Here is a 23,139-nt window from a genome sequence, read left to right on the forward strand (position 1 = left end):
TGCGATTACTCTAAAATTTCTTAATATGTTTTCATGAAACTTGGAATATGTATAGATGGCAATATGGACATTATGCAGTCATTTCATTTTGTTCCTACGTCAAAAATTGTGGTTGCTATGGCAACAAATAGACTAGAAATACTGCTGAAAATGGTGTTTTTTTCTTGATCCTGCGATAACTTTAAAAGTTCTTAATATTTTTTCATGAAACTTGAAACATGGATAGATGGCAATATGGACATCATGCACGTCATTTAATTTTGTTCCTATGTCAAGAATTCTGGTTGCTATGGCAACAAATAGACTACAAAAAATGCTGAAAATGGTGGTTTTCTGGATTCTGCAATAACTTTAAAAGTTCTTAATATTTTTTCATGAAACTTGGAACATGGATAGATGGCAATATGGACATTATGCACGTCATTTCATTTTGTTCCTACGTCTAAAATTATGGTTGCTATGGCAATAAATAGACTAGAAATATTGCTGAAAATGGTGTTTTTTGGATCCTGCGATAACTTTAAAAGTTCTTAATATTTTTTCATGAAACTTGGAACATGGATAGATGGCAATATGGACATTATGCACGTTATTTCATTTTGTTCCTACGTCAAAAATTCTGGTTGCTATGGCAACAAATAAAAAATATATTCTGACAATGGTGGAATTTCTGACAATGGTGGAGCCGGTAGATTTTTATTGCTTGGCAATAGTCTTGTTAATTCTGAGTGTGGGTCTTGTTCAAACTTTGACAGTTGATTGACTTAAATGTAAAGATGTAGGCAAAGAAAGGAATTTGATTGCAACGAGTTTTAAAAGAACTTTGGACCTTTTTCAGTTTTTCCGATATATAATATATAGTCCCAAACTTTTTTTTTAACGTCCTTTTAAAACTGGATGGATCCTGCTCAAACTTTCTCAGTTGCACATCTGTAGTGATTTGATGAAGGTTAAACACAGGAATACATGTATTATATATTATTTAAGTCTCCAAATCATAATTTAATGCTTAACTTAACTTTATAATAACAACCATAGTCTATAACTTGATTTCTAACTTAACATTTCTTGATCATTATAACAGAACCAACCTGAATATGAAGGTTGAATGGACTTGTGATGTACTGGTTGATCGTTTCATACACATGCGTTCTGTCTCTCTGTTACCACAGGTTGTCCAGACCCTCAGTTTGATGCAAACACAGTGGTAGCTCCGTCTCCAATCAGACTGCACTACACTGCCAATATGACTCTCACATGCGCTACAGGCTATGCCTTCCACCTCCGACAGCTAGCTAACGGCCCGCCCAGTGTCAACCTCAGGTGTGGCTATGGTGGGCAGTGGGAGGGCTTCCTGCAGACTCCACGATGCACACGTAAGTATGATTCTTGTTACATTGGCACACATTTGATTGATTGTCGTATTGCTGTTTTTGAAAGTGGTCTTGTTGTGTTTGGTTCATGGAATTAAAATGTTAAAGCAAAAGCAAAACTTTGGTCCCCCAGCAAAATCTATATATATTTGCCAAAATCCTGATTTTTTTGCCATTTAAAACAACAATTTCCAGTGATTGAAAAGAAAAGTATTATGTATAAAATTTAATAAGTTATTATATGGTATACAATATACATTGATTCAACTAGTAAACATAACCATTTATGTTAAATCGCTTCATTTAGAATAAATAGTAACAAATTGTCTACATTTGTATATTCATAGTGGATCAATGTTTTAGTGTTGATCTTAGTTTCATGCTGTGAATGATATAGATTTATTTTTCAGCCAAATACTGTGGAGTTGTTCCAAACATTGAGAATGGCTACATAGAGTCATCTACAGGGGCTACGTACGGAAGGACAGCCACATACAAATGCTTCTCTGGGTCAACGCTTCAAGGAGTTGGTACCATCAGTTGTCAGGCAGATGGAACCTGGAGCCAGAGACCAACATGTGTTGGTATGGAGACTGTGGGGGATGCAGTGGTGATAGTTAATGTGTGAAATCAAGAAAACTGGAAGACATTTTAATTTTTAGAGAAGATTCTGTCTTACAACCTGGTGTATACCATTCTGTTGACTGTTGGTAATAGTGATGCGGGATAACATTCTTTTTAAATTTGGCATTCATCTTTTTAGAATTAAAAGTTTTCTCCTTTAAACATTCCGTACTTAGTGACCAAATACATTTTAATGCAATCATTCATTCAATAGAATCAAATTGAATAAATTCAATAATCAGGTTTCATTTAACAAAATAATTATACCCCCACAAATGAAGTTTAGGGGGGGTATATAGGAGTGAGCTTGTCGGTCTGTCTGTCGGTCCGTATTAAGTGTCCGCTCTCTATTTCAAGTTGTTTTCATCCGATCTTCACCAAACTTGGTCAGATGTTGTATCTAGATGATGTCTAGGTCAAGTTCGAATATGGGTCATGCCGGGTCAAAAACTAGGTCAGGGGGTCACTTAGTGCGTTTTAAACATTGAGCATGGTGTCTGCTCTCTAATTCAAGAAGTTTTTCTTCAGAGCTTCACCAAACTTGGTCAGAAGTTGTATCTAGATGATGTGTAGGTCAAGTTCGAACATGGGCCATTCCGGGTCAAAAACTAGGTAACGGGGTCACGTAGTGCGTTTTAAACGTTGAGCATGGTGTCTGCTGTTTTTTGTGAAGACAACATGCAAAATATTCTGTGTCATTGTGGCATGTGGGGGTATTCGTCACTTCTGTGACAAAGCTCTAGTGGTTTTTTTTAATCTCTTAGAATCTTAAAACAACACAATATTTTATACTATTTCAGCGGCAAGTTGTCCATCTAATGTAAATGACTTATCTATTGCCAACGGAGTCGGGGTCCTCACAATTGGAGATGGAACCAGAATTGGTTCCTACTACAACTACAAGTGCAATGCTGGGTACCAACTTGTCGGTTCCCCTGTTGTCATCTGCCAAGAAAATGGGACGTGGAGCCATCCTGAACCTACATGTACCAGTAAGTTGGCGCATTTGATGACTTGTGTGAGTGATGATACATACATGTACTTACTAGAAAATAGTCTGATTTTTATTAGGAATGTATGTTACTTTATTTACTTTATTTATTCTGAGCATATACACATTTTTCTTGAATATAACAATACCTCATTCAGAAATTCTAGTTCATGGAATAGAGTACATATTGATGAAAATAACCAATATAAATTTATTCTTAATAAACACACAATTATACTAACTGATGTTTTGTCTAATAAGGAGAGGGTGGAAGAACATTATGATGGATTTGTTGTCAGTGGTAAATCAAGGACATGACGTTTTTTTAAGTCTCACTCTGGGAAAACAAGGCTTAATGCATGTGATTAAAGTGTCATCCCAGATAAGCCTGTTCAGTTCACACAGGCAATCAGTGACTACACTTTCCACTTTGTTGTGTTTTTCATTTATTTTTATTATAAAGAAAGTCTCTTCATAGTAAAAATCCATGTGAGGTGGAAAGTGTTGACAAGCATTAGCCTGTGCACACTGCACAAGCCAATCTGGGACAATTCTTTGGGTTCATTCATGATACCCTGGTTTCCCAGAGCGAGGCTTATATTCTAATTAATTGTTCACCTGCTCGTTAATTGATGGCCATGTTTCAGGACTGAAGTGCCTCCTGCCACAGATCACCCAAGGCAGCTACATTGGTGCCATTGCAGAGAGCCTTTTAGACTTTGAAAACACTCTCACTGTCACATGCAACTCTGGATACCAGCTGGGTGCCAACTCCATCAACACCGTGAGCTGTCAGGCTAACAGAACTCTCACTCAATTACCCCAGTGTGTTGGTAAGCTGGCTTTTTGGGGTATTTTTGTTTAATAATGAAATTGTTTGTGTTTTGATATATATTTCTAGGTTATGTATTTACAAGTGTTTTGTGGTTGATGGTACCTTGAGATTAATTTTTTAATTTTGCTCTGGGAAATGGGCTTAATGCATCTTCTTACAGTGACATCCCAAAATCGCCTGTGCAGTTCGCAGGCTCTGTGCAGGCTAATCAGGGACGAACTTTTCCCCCTGGAGTTTCATTTAGAAGAGACTATCTTTAATGGAAAAATTTCCAAAAAAAGAGGAAAGTGTGATCCCTGATCAGCCTGCGCAGACTGCAAAGGCTAATCTCGAAAACACTTGACACACTTGCATAAAGCCCATCTTTTCCAGAACGAGGCTCATTGAAGAGACAAGTAATCGGAGTACTGTAGAAAAGTCCATGACATTTTAATGGACAAATTACATTCATTGTATTAATAAATTTTTATTGGTCTCTGAAACTAACTTTACTTTTTTATTATTTCTCTGAGCTATTTATACTTATTACAGGAAAAATGTGTTGCAAATAAATGAGTCGCTTACTTTCTTTTCAATGGTTTAGATTATAGATTCAAAAGAGGATGTTCTGATTTTCTCACTACAGAATACCTGTACTCAGACCGCACTAAGCACTTTAATGGCTATACAGTTTGATTTATAAGGTTGTTTGTTCCATTTTCTTTGATAACAGTGTATGATTTTTAGGATGAAAACATGTCTTTCTTGAATATATAATACCGTGAACACAATGATGTCTTGATCTGCAGATATAGATGAATGCACATCAGGTTCACCCTGCACCAAAGGGAACTGTTTGAACTCGGTCGGTTCATTTTCATGCTTCTGTAATCCTGGATATGAACTGGATGCATCTTTAAGAAATTGCATTGGTAAGAAATTCTATCTTTCTCACTTCAATTGAATTTTTATTATACAATTGAGTAGTTTATTTGGATGTTTTGCTAATACAAAAAAATAACCATGAAAATGGCAAAGAATTAATGCACATCTTTTTGAACTGTGATTGTTTTATATATTAGTTAATACTGAGTGATTACACACCATGGTTTGAATATATGTGTAAAAATATGGTGGAATAACATGCACAAATTTGTTGAGTGATCTATTACAGTAAAATTATGGTTACTGGTATTTTAATAGAATCATTCACAAACCATATCTTTTTTGTCATAATATATATCTAAAATGACAGTCTGACCAACCAATTATCATAAGATTCTTGTCATTAATTTGTAAGTTTGAATAAAGAATGAATTTGTTATTTAAGATATGCTGTCCAATCTTTCAATACGCTAATATTTTCAGACATCAACGAGTGCCTGAGAAACAATGCCAATTGTGGTGGGACATGTACCAACACTGATGGGGGTTACATTTGCTCCTGCAGTGACCCTTTTGTATTGTATGCGGCTAGTGGAACATCTGGCCTGTTCATTCCATCACCGGAAAGTGGGACCAGACCTAGCGATGTCTACTATATCAATCATACTTGTGTTTGTATGTGACTCCTTTATTTGCACACTTACTCTCATCTTTTTTCCTTTTGAATAAGTCAAGCACTGTTTATTATTCAACTGTATATATGCAGAAACCAAATACAGATAAAGATAAAATGTTGTTTCTAAAAATTCTGTCCCCATTGATTGCAGTAAAGAGCTGCCCTGCTCCAGAAACAAATGTTAGCCGTGCTACCCTGTTGACTCGAAGGAGCACCCATCTCTATGGTGACTTAGTTGAATATCAATGTGATATGGGCTTCACACCTGGACGCACATTCAGGAAATGTGGCGACAGTGGCTGGTCAGATTTAACACCATCTTGTACAGGTGAATTTTGAAGGTTCTTGGTGAATTATTGATATGCATACACTGAACTAAAAATGTTCTGTGTGAACCTTAAATCTTTAAGCTTAAGGAATTGTTGCTGGTTGTTTCAGTTTCCATTTTAATAAATCTACCATTATCATTTAGGCAGTGGTGTAATAAACAACAGTGGTTTAACTTTGGTGTATAAAGCATGATGTATAAAGCAAACTCAAGCAGTCTAATAGAATAATCTTGTTGTCTGTATTATCTTTTTTCGTTTGTGTAGTGTTTAGGCCACTTTTGATTGGGGTTTTAATCACAATTAAGACATACACTCATACAGTGATGTTAACTCTTTCAGTGCTGGAACCGAATTTTGAAGGCCTTTGCAAACAGTTTGGTTCCAGATGAGACGCCACAGAACGTGGCATCTCATCAGGATCCAAACTGTTTGCTATTCTGATAGTATTCTTTGAAAAAAAATAGAAGAAAATGCTAATTTTAGAAATTCAGCTGAGACATTTTTGCGGACGACAAATTTCCCAGCATGCAAAGCTCTTTTCTCTGTGTTGTTTTAGCCATTCAGTGTACAGATGATAGGCCCAATACTGGTCTGTCCAACCCAGCAGTTGTATCAGGAAATTACAACTTCAACTCCAGACTGGATCTCAACTGTAGCCAGGCAGGTGGTGCTATCAAGTTCCAGCGTTACAGAGTCTGTACATACAACATGGCCATGGATAAATATGAGCTCCAGGGATCACCATATGATTGTGGGGGTAAGATGTAATTTCTGACTGAACACTTTGTTGTTTTATATGAGTCGCTTAGTGCAAAAATTAGTCTTATGCCATATGTGTCCAGGATACCCTGTGAAATCATGCCTTCTGGTCTAGAGCTACCCTGACAACAGTCATGTAAGGTTTTGTGGTCTCATTATCAGATAGGGTAGCTCCTGACCAGACTGCATTGATGCATATGGCTCTTTTTTACATGACGCAGCTTATAGGATTGGTCAACATAAAGATTGTTTTAAGTAAAGATACAAGTGTTAAGACAAAGCTTATTTCAAATATAAATATTTTGCGCCATTATCTTTTGAATATTGACTTAAACTTTCATGCCAGACTTTGTTTTAGTTTTTAAAGGGATCTTTTCACGGTTTGGTAAATTGACAAAATTGAAAAAAGTTGTTTCAGATTCGCAAATTTTCGTTTTATTTATGATATTTGTGAGGAAACAGTATTACTGAACATTTACCATAGTCCAATATAACCATTATAAGTATCTTTGGATGATTTGAAAACCTAAAAATTATAAAGCGTTGCAGCGCGAAACGATTGAATAATTTGGAGAGTTCTGTTGTTTTCGTTTAAATTTACGAAACTTCGAAGATTGCTTATATAAGGTATAAAATACTTAAACTGTGTATACCTGGCGGAATAGCCAAGAGGTCTAATGCGTTTTTACTTCAGACTAACTCCAGGACTCCGGGGGTCACTGGTTCGAGCCCTGGTACCGGCTACTTTTGTTCCTTTTTTTAATTTTATTCTTGATTTTTTACTGGAGCTTTTAAGATCCAATGTTTACATTTATCAATATAAAGCATTTAATGACAAACTTCCAAATATGCCAAAATCTGTGAAAAGGCCACTTTAAAGTCTCATGGTACATGAAATAACTTTCTGAATGTTACATTAAATTCAAATTGTATTACATTTTTAAGTGACAGATACTGTTGATTACAATACCTATTTATTGTTTATTTATTTGTGTTTATTTTTGTTAAATGCTCTTGAGTTGTTTTTGTCAGGAAATATTTACGATACAATATTACGATATTTTTTATTTACTGAAGATTAAGATAATTGTATCAACAAACTAGAGAAGAAGATTACTATTATTTTCAGTCTCTCGCAAGTGAAACTTAAATGGAATGATTATCTCCTTAGATGCAAGTTTGAAGATTATAGACAGATGTACAAATGGTGACTTTGTTTTTCCAGAGGTTGACTGTGGAATACCGATGGCGTATTCAGGAACCAACTACGCTGCTTCTGTTGTGAACACAAAGTTTGGCAGCCAGTTTACGTTCACATGTTCTGCTGGAAATACAAGATTTGGGAGTAGTGAAGCTGGCGACGATGTTGTGCGATGTACAAAAGACGGATACTGGGACTTTGGAAGCCTGTCCTGCTTTGGTGTGTAGAATATCTTTTGAAAAAGATTTTATGTATCTTTTAATACCTTATTATGTGATTTATGGTTATTATTTAAGCATCATTCTGGGAAAACTGGTCTAAATGCATGTGTGTTACGTTCCATCTGAGATTAGCTTGTTGTCTGTAGAGGCTAATCAGGGTTTAACACTTTCCGCCTGAACTGGATTTTTGGTAAGAAGAGACTTATTAAACGGAAATTTCCATTCCAATGGAAAGTGTCGTCCCTAATTAAAATATAGTGTGAATATCCAGAGACTTAATTAAATTATGTCTTTTCAGGTCAGTCCTGTATTGACCCTGGTGTTCCCCTTTGGGGACAGATTGTCGCAACACAAAGATCGTTTGCTGACCAGAGCACAGTCACCTACCAGTGCCTGAGGCCCGGGTACAATATCACAGCCGGACCCACAACCATCACCTGTCAGGGCAGCTCTTGGAACAACGCACAGACACCCATGTGCACAGGTGAGGAGATTTGTACTGAATTATTTACAGTTAGTTGTGAATTATTGTTTAAAGATTTAATGTAATCCATTATTTCATCAACATGGAAATTATTGTTGTTGCTATATTTATTTGGTAGGCATTTGAACTTGTTATCATTTTGTTCTTCAACATCAAATTGAGATCTCTTTTTAAATTCAGTTTTAGTCTAGTAGGAACGGGGGCTCACCATACATGTTTGGAAGGTTTTATTTAAATATGCTGATGAAGTTCTACGTGGTGTTGGATAAAAAAAATTGTTCTCAGGAATTTTTTTGTTCCATTGGCTTGGGTCAAAATCCAAGATTGGATGCCATAAATCTAGAAAATACTGTGTTTTCATAAATTACACAAACAAAATATATTTTGTCCAAGATTTTAGTTAGCTATTTCATTTAATTAGAGTTATGAAGGAGTGCTGTTTTAGTGTTACAAATATTTTTGAACACATTCGCATACAGCACAACCACTTTTGTCTCCTATTCCTCTATTACTGGTTAACATTACTTCCAGACACTGAAAAGCCTGTGATAGCGAACTGCCCTTCCAGCGGTATTGTCCTCAACCGAAATGAGAGACTGGCAGGATATCTACCAATTCTGTCGGTTACAGACAACACTATGGTGCGAGATCTAACTGTTAGCCCCAGGAATGCTAGGACTACCTACTACGTGGAGGCGCCAATCACAGTGATTTTCACTGCAACTGATCACGCTGGCAACAGTGCTTCTTGCAGTATTCCAGTAACACTCCGGGGTATGTTTCATGTATTTCACTATATCTAAAATCCCTATTGATTAAGTCTTTGTCTGTATGAATTAAGAGTTATGACAGAAAATATTAAATGTATACAAGTAGTAATAATTTTATCATTAAGAGAAGTCTAAAAGGAATTTATTTGAAGAGGTGTTTTTTAATCTTATTCAATTGAGACAGAATACGTGTATTGTGAAAGGCCATTTCAGTTCATTACTACAGTGCAATATTTTGGGCTAATGTATACAGATACATTCTGAGTTATGCTGTTGAGTATACATGCTAAATGTGCTGATTTTACTGCTGCTGCTGATCATGATGATGGTGATTATTATAATTATAATATATATATATAAAAACAATAATTATAACATTATGATAAGGTTGATGATATCACCCACACTCACTATTTGGTTCAATTATGAAAGTATCAGAGCCTTGCTTTTGATAAATGGGGCTTAATGCATCTGTGAAAAGTGTCTTCTCAGATTAGCCTGTGTAGTCTGCACAGGCTAATCAGGGCAGCATTTTTTTGCCTATACTTGATTTTTGCTTAGAAGGGATCTTCAAACAAAAAATACCAGAAAAGCGGACTGCACAGGCTAATCTGTGACGACACTTTGTTTCCTTCCATTAAGCTTTACTTTCTTAAGTAGTGCTCATTTTATTCTTTCTGGTTTTAGATGAAACTCCACCAAGCATTACCTGTCCAAATGTTCAGATAATAGAGCTGAGAATTCCAGGAGAAAACAGAACCAACCCCCTCAGCCAAAGTTCGTTCACAATAACAGACAATGTTGACCCAGCACCAGTGTTAAGCTACAAAACGTTGCTTCCCACAATATTTACTGAAAATGATCTGTACAAGACGTTCACATATGAAGTTGAGGCCAGGGATACCAGTAACAATTATGCAACATGTCAGGGACAGATTTATGTCAGACGTAAGTGTGGTCTTTATTTGCAACTATGATATGCTGATGTGTTTGTTTCAAAATAATTGTATAAAGCCTTGTGTTATAAAAAGTATATACTGTCGTTGTGTTTAAATAGAAGCTATGTGCCTGCCTGTGTTTGAACCAATATTGATGGTTGTTATCATATTCTAAACCCTTAATGGCCCTGTGTTCAAATCAATAGTGTAAGCATGATTGTATTGTTTGTTTCTGGCTTTTATAAATGTGGGTATTTTAGAATGTTTCAACTATAATAGTTTTGTTAGTAAACGCATATCATGACATTTTTCAATTACCAAATATCTGTAAACAAGTCCTTTACTTTTCACATCTCTGTTTTCAGCTGCAACCTGTAGTGAATTAAGTTTTCAAACTCCTTTGTTTTCTACAAAGTTCTGCACATTTGACAGTAGTACAAACATTCCAACCTGCACTATCACATGTAATGATGGATATTTAACATACACAAGCATTACCGGCATATCCGGGTTGAAACGGAAGACGCAGACATTCACTTGCAACTCTGGAACCTGGTCGCCAGCATTAATAACGTCTTGTGTTCAAGGTAACTTCCTGATTTGAAATATCTTTCATGAGCTCAATTTAGACTATTTTTTTATTTCTTACATTAAGAATCAGAGTCATGGGTTAAAATAGGGTCAGTGCATTAAAACTGCTGGAACATGCATATGAAAAACACTCTGGGTGGACTCCACATGTTAATCTGGAACAACACTTAAAGCACATGCATTGTGGGATTGCATTCTTGGTTTAACAATATAAATATTTTTGTATTGTTGGTTGTGTTATACATCCCCTTTAACCAATAACATATCTGTAAATAATTGCTATGAATTTTCATCTAGGGAAATAAATTAGCTTTAAATCTTTTCTTTGCTATTAACAGATACTCGACCACCAGTGCTTACATGTCCTCAAAGTCAAGTCTTTCCCCTGGGAAGCTCAGAAACTAAATTCCTCAACTTCACTGATGGCACATTTGCTGGTACAGTCTTGGATGCCAACAACATTTTATCAACTGTTTATACACCAGCGTCTCTTAGTTTATCAGCTGACACCTACGTGGCTAGACCCATAGTCATGACAGTAACCGATGCAGCACAGCGGAGCTCCACTTGCACATTTCAGGTCAACGTTCAACGTAAGTGGTGTTAGTTCTGTATCCCCTGCAAGAGAATTAGGGTTGTTCGTACGTCTTTCCGTGTGTCTGTCAGTCCGTCCAACACAAAACTTTTAAGGCTATATCTCAAAAACTATATAAGATATCAGCATGAAAGTTCATAGATGTATAGATATCAATTAGGAGAGGTGCTATGCACAAGAACAATAACCCTTCACTTTCTTTAATTAGAGTTATTGCCCTTTTTATGTCCCCCAGTATAGTAGTGGGGGACATATTGTTTTTGCCCTGTCTGTTGGTTGGTCTGTTGGTTGGTCTGTTGGTTGGTCTGTTGGTTGGTCTGTTTGCGCCAACTTTAACATTTTGCAATAACTTTTGCTATATTGAAAATGCAACTTCATATTTGGCATGCATGTGTATCTCATGAAGCTGCACATTTTGAGTGGTGAAAGGTCAAGGTCAAGGTCATCCTTCAAGGTCAGAGATCAAATATAGGTGGCCAAAATCGCTCATTTTATGAATACTTTTGCAATATTGAAGATAGCAACTTGATATTTGGCATGCATGTGTATCTCATGGAGCTGCACATATTGAGTGGTGAAAGGTCAAGGTTAAGGTCATCCTTCAAGGTCAGAGGTCAAATATATGTGGCCCAAATCTCTTATTTTTATGAATACTTTTGCAATATTGAAGATAGCAACTTGATATTTGGCATGCATGTGTATCTCATGGAGCTGCACATTTTGAGTGGTAAAAGGTCAAGGTCAAGGTCATCCTTGAAGGTCAGAGGTCAAATATATGTGGCCCAAATCGCTTATTTTATGAATACTTTTGCAATATTGAAGATAGCAACTTGATATTTGGCATGCATGTGTATCTCATGGAGCTGCTCATTTTGATTGGTGAAAGGTCAATGTCGAGGTCATCCTTCAAGGTCAAGTATATGGGTCAAAATTGCGCATGTAATGTTACTTCTGCAATATTGAAGCTAGCAATTTTATATTTGAAATGCGTGTGTATCTCAAGGAGCTGCAAATTTTGAGTGATGAAGGGTCAAGGTCAAGGTCATCCTACAAGGTCAACATCATATAGGGGGACATTTTTTTGTTTCTCAAACACATCTTGTTTTATGATGTAACTTTTCAAGTCTATATCTCAGATACGATGCAAGACATCAACATGAAATTTCATGGGTGTATTGATAATTGATGAATGAGGCGAAGTGCTTAAGAACAAGGCTTAAGAGTTATTGCCCTTTGTTGTTTTTGTATGATGGAACTTGTCAGGGCCGTATCTCAAATACCATACAACATTTCAACATGAAACTTAATGGGTGTGTAGAGATCAATGGAAAGAAGTGTCATGCACAAGTTCCATAACCCTACACTTTCTTAATTAAGATTTACTGACCTTTGTTATTTTTGTACTTTGTAATTTTTCAAAGTTATATCTCACATACACTAAAAGATTTCAAGATGAAACTTTGTGGTTATATAGATATCAACGAGGAGAAATGCAATGCATACAAATTATTGCCATATAATTATTTTTTTTATGATTATAATGTATATGAAGGGATTTGCACCCATTCCATAAACAAAATTTATTTGGTGGGAGATATCGATTCAACGAATTTGCTTGTTGTATTTAAAATGAACACTATGAAGATTTAGTGAATAAAAATTTCGAATTTTTTATTTTGGGGTTTGTTGGGTATTTCCCTGTTGGATTTGCAGACATACATAAATAATACTTGATAACAAGTACCTCTGTAAAAAAGGTATTTACTGATAGTTGATTTTTTTTTTTCAAATATATATTTATAATCATGCAAAAGCAAATATTTCTATAAATGTTTGCAGTGTTCACATGTTTTGTTTTCCAATTTGTACAAAATAATCATCAACAACATAGATTGTGTATGTTTGTAAAAAAAAACACAACATTTATTAGATGACATGAAACAAGAATCCTATTCCCATATTTATTTCAGAAATATGATTTCTTTACTGACCAACTCAATGATTGATGAGCAATTATCTAATTGTCTATTAATTAAACTCACTTTCACTGTTGTAGCACCTGAGTGTCACCCAGACTCCTACCCCAGCCCCCTAAATGGAATCAAAACCTGCACTGCAACTGGGTTTGGATACAGCTGTACCATCACATGCAGCAATGGCTACCTCATCAAAGGATCTGGGACTACCAAGACTGTGACATGTTTCACTGGAGTGAGCTGGGCTGAGACTGATGTTGTCACAGATTGTGTTAGAGGTAGGATAATGAGAGATTTTACTTTGAAATGAGCAGCACCTTGTGAAAAGAGTGTTTAAATTATGGGCTAAAAGTTTCATCCGAGATAAATGTGCGCAGTCTGCACAGGCTAATCAGGGACAGCACTTTTCGACTTAACTGGATTTTTGCTAAAAAAGAAACTTTCTTTAAAGCAAAAGCAAAAAACAATCCTGTGTGGATTGCTAAGGCTTATCTGGGATGACACTTTAAGCATTTGAGTCTTGTTCTAAGAAAACTGGTAATGATGCATGTGCATAAAGTGTCGTCCCAGATTAGCCTGTGTTGTCTGCACTGGCTAATCAGGGACGACCTTTTCCTCCTAAATAGGATTTTTGATAAGAAGAAACTTCATTTAAACGAAAAATGTCATAAAAGGGGAAAATGTCGCCCCTGATAAGTTTTTGCGGACTGCACAGGCTAATCTGGGACGACAGTTTATGAAAATGCAATGCCCAAAAATGCCCAGTTGTCTCAGAACGCGACTCATTTAAACCTGTTTTCCCAAAGTGAGGCTGAAATAGATGTTGATACTTTATACCATGAATTTGAAAGAAGGCCTTGTTTGAGCTACATAGTCCCACTACAAAGCTTTGTACAATATGTAATGCAGATTTGGTTGTGACCAATAACTATAAGATACTGATATTCAATATGGCATGTATGATCAAGTTGAGCTTTGCACTGGAAAAACTGGGCTTAATGTTTTTCCGTGAAGTATGGTCACAGATAAGCCTGTGCAATCTGTTCTGAATGAAAATACAGTCAAAGAGGTAAGTTTTGCCCTGATTAGCCTTTACATTATTTTGCACTTGCATTAAGCCCAGGTTTACCAGAGGGTGGCCCATTCGTTAGCTCATCTATTTTTATTTTTTTTTAATTATGAGCTATTTTCATCACCTTGGTGTCGGCGTTGGCGTCCGGTTAAGTTTTGCGTTTAGGTCCACTTTTCTCAGAAAGTATCAATGCTATTGCATTCAAACTTGGTACACTTACTTACTATCATGATGGGACTGGGAAGGGAAAGTTAGATAACTCTGGCGTGCATTTTGACAGAATTATGTGCCCTTTTTATACTTATAAAATTGAAAATTTTGGTTAAGTTTGTGTTTAGGTCCATTTTATTCCTTAAGTATCAAAGCTATTGCTTTCATACTTGCAACACTTACTAACTATCATAAGGGGACTGTGCAGGCAAAGTTATGTAACTCTGACTGGCATTTTGACAGAATTATGTGCCCTTTTTATACTTAGAAAATTGAAAATTTGGTTAAGTTTTGTGTTTAGGTCCACTTTATTCCTACAGTATCAAAGCTATTGCTTTTATACTTGCAACACTGATTAACTATCATAAGGGGACTGTGCAGGCAAAGTTATGTAACTCTGACTGGCATTTGGACGGAATTATGGGCCCTTTATACTTAGAAAATTGAAAATTTTGTTAAGTTTTGTGTTTTGGTCCACTTTACCCCTAAACTATCATAGATATTGCTTTCATACTTGGAACACTCGCAAACTATCATAAGGGTACAGTAAAAGGACAAGTTGCATAACTCTGGTTGTCATTTTTATGGAATTATGGCCCTTTTTTGACTTAGTAACTTTGAATATATGGTTAAATTTTGTGTTTCGATCCACTTTACTTCTAAAGTATCAAGGCTTTTGCTTTCAAACTTCAAATACGTTCATGCTATCATGAGGTTACTGTACCTGGCAAGTTGAATTTTACCTTGACCTTTGAATGAACTTGACTCTCAAGGTCAAATTATTAAATTTTGCAAAAAATGCCATAACTTCTTTATTTATGATTAGATTTGATTGATACTTTGACAAAACTACTCTTACCTGACATACCACATGATACTATACCCCCCCCCCCCCAATTTTTTTTTTTTGAAACAGTTAAAAACACAAATATTTATTTTTATTATTTTATGTTTGAAATACCTTCCAACCATCGCACCCAAGAATACCCCCCAAACCCCCCCCTATTTTTTTTTTTTTTTAAGATCATCTCACAAATGACCACCACATCCTCACACTATACCCCCCCCCCCCAATATTTTTTTTTGAAACGGTTAAAAAACACCAATATTTATTTTTATTATTTTATGTTTGAAATACCGTCCTTCCTACCATCGCACCCAAGAATCACCCCCCCCCCATCCCCTGATTTAAAAAAAAAAAATCCGCATTTTTGGAAGATAATGAAATAAATGTCCACGCCCCCACACTATACACCCCTCTTCACTCCACCCCTCCCTCCTTTGTGATTGAAAATGAGAGTTCCTTCATCTTTAAAAAGAAAATAGATGAGCGGTCTGCACCTGCAAGGCGGTGCTCTTGTTTTTTACTTTGTCAGTGTTGTTTATTTTGGTTCAAACTGTTGTTTATAATAAGCTGATCTCACAAATGTAATTAAATTTTATATAACCATGTTTGACTTTCTTACTTTACAGATCAAACACCACCTGATCTGCAGTGCCCAACATCTCAAGTCGTGCAAATCAGCAACATAAATGACGTTGTTCAAATTGATTTTGCTGTCAATGCTCTCTACGCCCCCATTCGCAATGTGGACAGTGGAGTCCCTGTTGGCAGCAGCCCTACTCTGCAGTACTCTCCATCATTATTGACCCTTAGTCAAACAAATGTCAACTCTAACAATGTATTCACGATCACTTTGAGGTCAACTGACCGAGGTGGTAACGCAGCACAATGCAATTTCTATGTGACTGTGGAAGGTAAGTTGTTTATGCAGTAAATTTTAAAATCTTTAAAGAATATGAAAGGACCTGACACAAGTTCATTTCATATATATTATATTATGAATTTATTTAATTTTGTAAGTTAATGAACCTGTGGCAAGATTTCATGCCAATTTGCAGGACAAGTTGAATAAAATAATGTGTGACAATTAGTATAAAAAAAAATAACTTATGCTTCTAAGTAAAATTATTTCAAATATTGTACTAAAAGTTGTTTATGCAAATGACATCAGTTTAGGCTGACAATGTTATTTTGCCACTTGTTTTGACAGCACCAATTTGCTCCTATTTCTCGCTGCCCGAAATTTCAAATGGTCAGAAAACGTGCACTGCTAGAACTGGACTGAACACTGGTTTTGACTGCACTCTCACTTGCAACAATGGTTACACCTTCCCTATTACCACTAACAATGCAAGAATCAACTCGATCACAACTAGCTGTAATACTGGCTCACCATTTACTGGAACCCCTGTCATGAACTGCGTCAGTGCAAGTAAGTGTATTTTGTTGTTATTGTTTGTTAGGATGGTTTTAAGTTACAAATTTGCACTTCTTTTTCATAGCAGTGCTATTTAAATAATTGACTTTTGATTGGGTTAAACAAGTAACCAAAATTCTCCTTAAATGTTGAAAAATAGGTTTTTAGAAAATGATAAAAATGTTAATGAAATGAACTTACCAAATTAATTTCTATCCATATTTAGTCATAATAAGATTGCATATAGGGCTGTGACAAAAGTACAGAAAGCTTACTGGCAAATTTAATTCTACTGTTTAATTATATTAGACACATGTTTTAATGAAAGATAAATGATGATCTGTCTGATGCTAAGGGTATTCCAAAAATAAAACTGTGAGGCTTATCAACATCTGTTCAGAACTATTTTTATATGAAATAATTACATTTGTTCACATATGTTGGGGGTTTCTTGATAAGTCTTGCTTTTATAAGGCTGAATCAACCAGCATTGCACAGCTTCATAGTATGGTTTGGTGTTGTTTTTTTACAGAACCTGAGTTGTGGCCCCTTTTTATACAAAGAATTAAATTAGATACTTTGTAGCCCTTTATTCAAAACCTTTTGCTTCTACAGAGGTTTAACTTTGCTTACTTATCACCTAACGAATCTGTCCTTATGCAACTCCATATTTTGGTTAGGATATATTCTGCATAATCGGCATTACTGCCCTTTATCTAAGAAAAAATCACCTATTTTAACTTATAACACATATCACTAAAAAGTGTTGATGCTACAGGGCTTAAACTTCACAAAAATATAAAGTAGTGTTTGAACATGTGCACCTCCATATGAGTCATGTTCTGAGAAAACTGGGCATAATGCATGTGCGTAAAATGTCGTCCCAGATAAACCTGTGCAGTTTGCACAGGCTAATCAGGGACGACACTTTCCACCTAAATTGGATTTTTGCTAAGAAGAGACTTCACTGAAACGAAAAATGTCATTAAAACGGAAAGTGTCGTCCCTAATTAGCCTGTGCGGACTGCACAGGCTAATCTGGGACGACACTTTATGCACATGCATTATGCCCAGTTTTCTCAGAACACGACTCGTGTATTGATTTAAATCTGTCCTACATCAATCGAGTTTTCAGACATAAGCAAAATGTGGGGTTTGTCCAATTTTCATTACATTTGTAGTAATCATGTTTCAGCAAAATTCAACAATTGTTCCTGTCAATTAAAAAACATGGCTTCTGAAGTGGCGGGGCAGTTTCTCTCATATGTCTATAATGAAACCTTGTGAACAACATAGAAGTATTTCAATTTGTCTCATCATAATAAGCTGGCTAAGAACATTTGTATAAAGCGACAAATCTCACAGTCTCACCTGGACATTAAAAAGAGCTGTGCTCTGTGAAAAGGGGGTGTAATGCATATGTGTAAAGTGTCATCCCAGATTAGCCTGTGCAGTCTGAACTGGTTAATCAGGGAGTACACTTTCCACCTAAACTTGATTTTTGCTAAGAAAGACTTTCTTTAAAAAGAAAATATCATAAAAGCAGGATTGTTGTCCCTGATTAGCTTGTGTGAACTACACAGGCTAATCTTGTATGACACCTTACGCACATGCATTAAACCCCCTTTTCACAGAGCACAGATTAATAATAAATATTTGTGTTTGTATTCTGTTACAATTTATTCTGTTTCCCTCTTTAGCACAAAACACTGTTAGTCCAGTGTTCACTGGATATATGGAGTACGATTATCAAACATCGGATGGCTCAACCAACATCCCGTCAACTTGTGACCAGTTGTATGTGGATACCTTCAAAGCAAGAAGTAGCGATTTTTCATCACAAAGTAGCCAGTTTACAGTTGTGTGCAAGGCAACCCTGGAAATTCCAGGTGACACACTGTTCACTTTCCAGTTCTTGCCAAATGAGACTACAGGGAGGTTGATCACAGGGGGTGGAACCAATATCAATAAAGTAGGTCTCCCCCCAAGTGGTACAGGTTAACCAATTAAAGTTATCTATCTCAATATGAATCTTCTAATCAGCATTTATTGTAAGTGTGGAAATGTGTCTTCTTTAATTATTATTCCCCCACAAACGAAGTTTAAGGGGGTATATAGGAGTGAACTTGTCTGTCTGTCTGTCGGTCGGTCCGTATTAAGTGTCGGCTCTCATTTTCAAGTTGTTTTCATCTGAACTTCACCAAACTTGGTCAGATGTTGTATCTAGATGATGTCTAGGATAAGTTTGAATATGGGTCATGCCGGGTCAAAAACTAGGTCATGGGGTCACATAGTGCGTTTTAAACATTGAGCATAGTGTCTGCTCTCTATTTCAAGTAGTTTTCATCCCAGCTTCACCAAACTTGGTCAGAAGTTGTATCTAGATGATGTCTAGGCCAAGTACAAACATGGGTCATGGTAGGTCAAAAACTAGGTAACGGGATCACTTAGTGCGTTTTTAACATTAAGCATGGTGTCCGCTGTTTTTTGTGAAGACAACATGCAAAATATTCTGTGTCAATGCGGCATGTCGGGGTATTCATCATGTCTGTGACAAAGCTCTAGTTTTTTTCTAAACTTATTCTGATTCAGTTTGTTACATTTCAGGAATTGTGTTGCTATATATTTCCCCTGAAGATACCATTGATCTATGCAAAATGATGTTTATCAGTTAAGGGGTCAGTTACTACGGAAGGCACTTGTACCCTACAAATTACCTTCCCGCCTCCCCTATGTAGATGGTTTATAAATGACAAAGCTCAGTTTGTTATTTCCCTTAATCCTTTTAAGGTGTGAGTATGTCACAATATATTTTGTATTGTTTTAGGTGAAAATGAGATATTACTACACCATGCTTTCAACAAACGCAACATACTTCAGGCAGTGTGAGGACGTCATTCGGAATCTCATAATTGCTGGTAATTACAAACTGGAAGGGTTCACCACACGTGAAACAACTTTAAATACAGGAGTGATCTGCCCACCAGTGGCATACTTAGCCAATTCTGCGACTCTCACACCTGGGATATACACATGCAATCAAAACTACTTCCGAACAGAGTCTGCCTGTGGTAAGATATTTTATTTGTTTGTATCACAATTTATTGTTCTCTTTGAATTATGCATTTAACCAAACAACCTTTATATACTTGGTTTGTTTGCTGTGCTGAATTCTCAATATCAGTCAACTTTTGAGTAAGACAATTACGAACATAAACAATCTTATTTATATGATGTTCCCAGGTATAAGTCACTTATAATTTAAACAATGCTGTAAGATAATGTCAATGTTAATACCAATATGTTTTTATGCCCCTCTTTGAAGAAGAAGGAATATATTGTTTTGCTGGATGTCTGTTGGTAGACTTATCCGTAGACCAGTTCGTTTCCGATCCATGGCTCGTCAACGAATTGTCCGATTGGCTTGATACTTCACATGTGCATTGGCCTTGGACAGTAGATGACCCCTTTTGAAATTGAGGTCAAAGGTCAAGGTCACTATCACACTAAGTGGTTTCTGATCAATAACTCGTCAACAAATTGACTGATTGACTCGATACTTCACATGTGCATTGGCCTTATACAGTAGATGACCCCAATTGAAATTTGGGTCACTAGGTCAAAGGTCAAGGTCACTATCACACTAAGTGTGAAAATCATTTCCCATCAACAACTCGTCAACGAATAGATCGATTTGCCTGGTACTTAACATGTGCGTTGGCCTTGGACAATAGATGATCCTATTGAAATTTGGGTCACTAGGTCAAAGGTCAAGGTCACTATCACACTAAGTGTGAAAATCATTTCCCATCAACAACTCGTCAACGAATAGATCGATTTGCCTGGTACTTAACATGTGCGTTGGCCTTGTACAATAGATGATCCTATTGAAATTGGGGTTACAATGTCAAAAGTCAAGGTCACTATCACATTAAGTGTGAAAATCATTTCCGATCAACAACTCGTCAACGAATCGACCGATTGGCCTGATGCTTCACATGTGCATTGGCCTTGGACAGTAGATGACCCCTATTGAAATTGGGGTCACTAGGTCAAAGGTCAAGGTCACTATCACACTAAGTGTGAAAATCGTTTCCGATCAATAGCTTGTCAATCCATTGACCAATTTGCTTGATACTTCACATGAGCAATGGCCTTGGACAGTAGGTGACCCCTTTTGAAATTGGGGTCACTAGGTCAAAGCCCTGTTTGGGGGGCATATGTTTTTGACTGCCAAACACTTGTTTTTTCTTTTTAAGTCCCCCACCACTATAGTGGGGGACATATTGTGTTTGCCCTGTCCATTGGTTTGTTTGTTAGTTTGCCCAAACTTTTATTTTGCCATAACTTTTGCAATATTGAAGATAGCAACTTCATATTTTGCATGCATGTGTATCTCATGGAGCTGCACATTTTGAGTGGTGAAAGGTCAAGGTCATCCTTCAAGTTCAAAGGTCAAAAAACAAATCCAAGGGAAGTAATAAGCTTTAAAGGGAGATAATTATCTGAACCTTCCAAATGATAAAAAAAAAATCAAAAAAAATCAAAGAGGCGCATTAGGGGACATAGTGTTTCTGACAAACACATTTCTTGTTTTAATATAACTTTTATAGCTGTGTCTTATTTATTTTTCTGTATGCAGTATGGTATTGTTGAAAATAAATATTTGCTCATTATTTTGCCTTGGATTTGTAATAAAATGAATAATTATATTTAATAATATTTTAACCAACAGAATGGTATTAAAGTTTAATCATAATGTTTCCAGTGCCATGCCCATCAGGGAGTGTGCGTCCAGTTGCTAATTCCGACACAAAGTGTGAACAATGCCAAGTAGGCTATTACAGAGATATCAACATGGGCATCTGTACTGCTTGTCCTACTGGAATGACTACCCGATACCTCGGAACCACATCAAGCAGTCAATGCATTGGTAAATAAACACTTGTGCGGGTCTTCATGGGGATTGGGGTAATGAAATACTTTTAAGCTCACCTAAGCACAATGAGCCTTTTGCCCCTTTTTGTATGTTTTTTCATCTTTCATTGATGAGAAAAATATTCATAATGAACAAAATTATGAAATACATGTACTACTGAGCTTGAATGTTCTTAAATCAAACTTCCAAATATTGTGTAGTGGAGAGACATGCATACTTTACCCATTAAAGAGTTAAAGTTATTTTCATTATTTCTTTTAGTTTATAAGTGATATTGAAAGTTGTTTGCTGTGACTTCCAACATGTGTAATATGTAATTGTTTATAAGTATGTATCTATTTTCTGATGCCTGTGAAGATGCATGAAGCTATCAACTGAGCTTTGCTATGCTTCAGTCCTTTCTTTCTAATGTATTTTGATATTTAAGTAACTAATATATTATTACCCCACTTAGCTGCCTGCGCCCCGGGCTCTGTATCAACGACTGGTTACCAGCCCTGCTACCCGTGTGCCAAGGGGTCATACAGCGTCAGTACAACAACCTGCACTCCCTGTGCTACTGGGAATTCCACTACATCAGTTGGAGCATCGTCTATTGCAGACTGTAGTGTCAGTTCCTACACTGCTTTGGGTAAGTATTTTAGCAGCACTATATAAAACAGGGGTTCATGCATGTGCATAAAGTAGTATCCAAAATAAGTCTGTGCCGTCTGCACAAGCTAATCAGTGACAGCACTTTTTGCTTAGACTGTATTTTCATTACAAGATACTGCCTTTAAGCAAAATTACATAAAAGTGGAAGTGTTGTTCCTAATCCTGGACTACACTTTATGCACAATCATTAATCCAGTTTTCCAAGAGCAAGGCACTGTTGTTTTTTGTTAAGATTTTTTTTGCTGATTTAACAGTATTTAAATCATAACAAAGCATTAAGTGAACTAACTCTGCAGAGTTAAGTTTGTCTAAGTGGGTTATAAGTACTAAGTAACTACTAAAATCAGAGGTGGGGCAAAAATGGCATTAGAAAAATTGTCGTGACCAAGTTGTGTATTGTGTAAATGTGTAACTGTTTTAATAAATTTACTTTTTTTCAATAATCTATTTGGCAATATGCAAAACATTGGAAAATGATTTGTATTATAATTACAAGTTTTAAATTATGCAACTTGTATGCATGCACAACTAAGTATACTGTTTTATTTAAGTACCATGCTGCATTGTCCATAGTAATGTAGTTAATCATTAACATTTACACAAATGTGATGTGAAATTCATGTAACAACAGTATCTATTTGAATATATCTTGAATCCACTCAATATCTACTTCCATGCCATTCGATAGTTAAAGCAGTTGTTGTGTTAAAAAGTATTCTCATTAATAGAAGTTAATTTAGTTTGACCCGTCCTGCAATTCTTGTATAATTTCTAGA

General features: G+C 36.1%; 1 protein-coding gene across 1 annotated transcript in view; it reads left to right on the forward strand.

The window, feature by feature from the left end:
* Positions 1-23,139, forward strand: part of LOC127870048 (uncharacterized) — a 99,476-nt gene that overhangs the window by 9,605 nt on the left and 66,732 nt on the right. Inside the window, exons 9-29 of the mRNA XM_052412708.1 lie at positions 1,173-1,376; positions 1,784-1,957; positions 2,798-2,989; positions 3,636-3,821; positions 4,612-4,734; positions 5,171-5,362; positions 5,515-5,691; positions 6,249-6,449; positions 7,677-7,871; positions 8,172-8,357; positions 8,889-9,131; positions 9,815-10,075; positions 10,431-10,652; positions 10,995-11,249; positions 13,308-13,505; positions 15,983-16,267; positions 16,564-16,785; positions 18,471-18,742; positions 19,598-19,841; positions 21,539-21,703; positions 22,164-22,340. Of these exons, the coding sequence (XP_052268668.1) occupies positions 1,173-1,376; positions 1,784-1,957; positions 2,798-2,989; positions 3,636-3,821; positions 4,612-4,734; positions 5,171-5,362; positions 5,515-5,691; positions 6,249-6,449; positions 7,677-7,871; positions 8,172-8,357; positions 8,889-9,131; positions 9,815-10,075; positions 10,431-10,652; positions 10,995-11,249; positions 13,308-13,505; positions 15,983-16,267; positions 16,564-16,785; positions 18,471-18,742; positions 19,598-19,841; positions 21,539-21,703; positions 22,164-22,340 (4,374 nt within the window). The remainder of the gene's footprint in view (positions 1-1,172; positions 1,377-1,783; positions 1,958-2,797; positions 2,990-3,635; positions 3,822-4,611; positions 4,735-5,170; positions 5,363-5,514; positions 5,692-6,248; positions 6,450-7,676; positions 7,872-8,171; positions 8,358-8,888; positions 9,132-9,814; positions 10,076-10,430; positions 10,653-10,994; positions 11,250-13,307; positions 13,506-15,982; positions 16,268-16,563; positions 16,786-18,470; positions 18,743-19,597; positions 19,842-21,538; positions 21,704-22,163; positions 22,341-23,139) is intronic.

Source organism: Dreissena polymorpha, chromosome 2 (genome assembly GCF_020536995.1).
Source record: "Dreissena polymorpha isolate Duluth1 chromosome 2, UMN_Dpol_1.0, whole genome shotgun sequence".
Taxonomy (NCBI): domain Eukaryota; kingdom Metazoa; phylum Mollusca; class Bivalvia; order Myida; family Dreissenidae; genus Dreissena; species Dreissena polymorpha.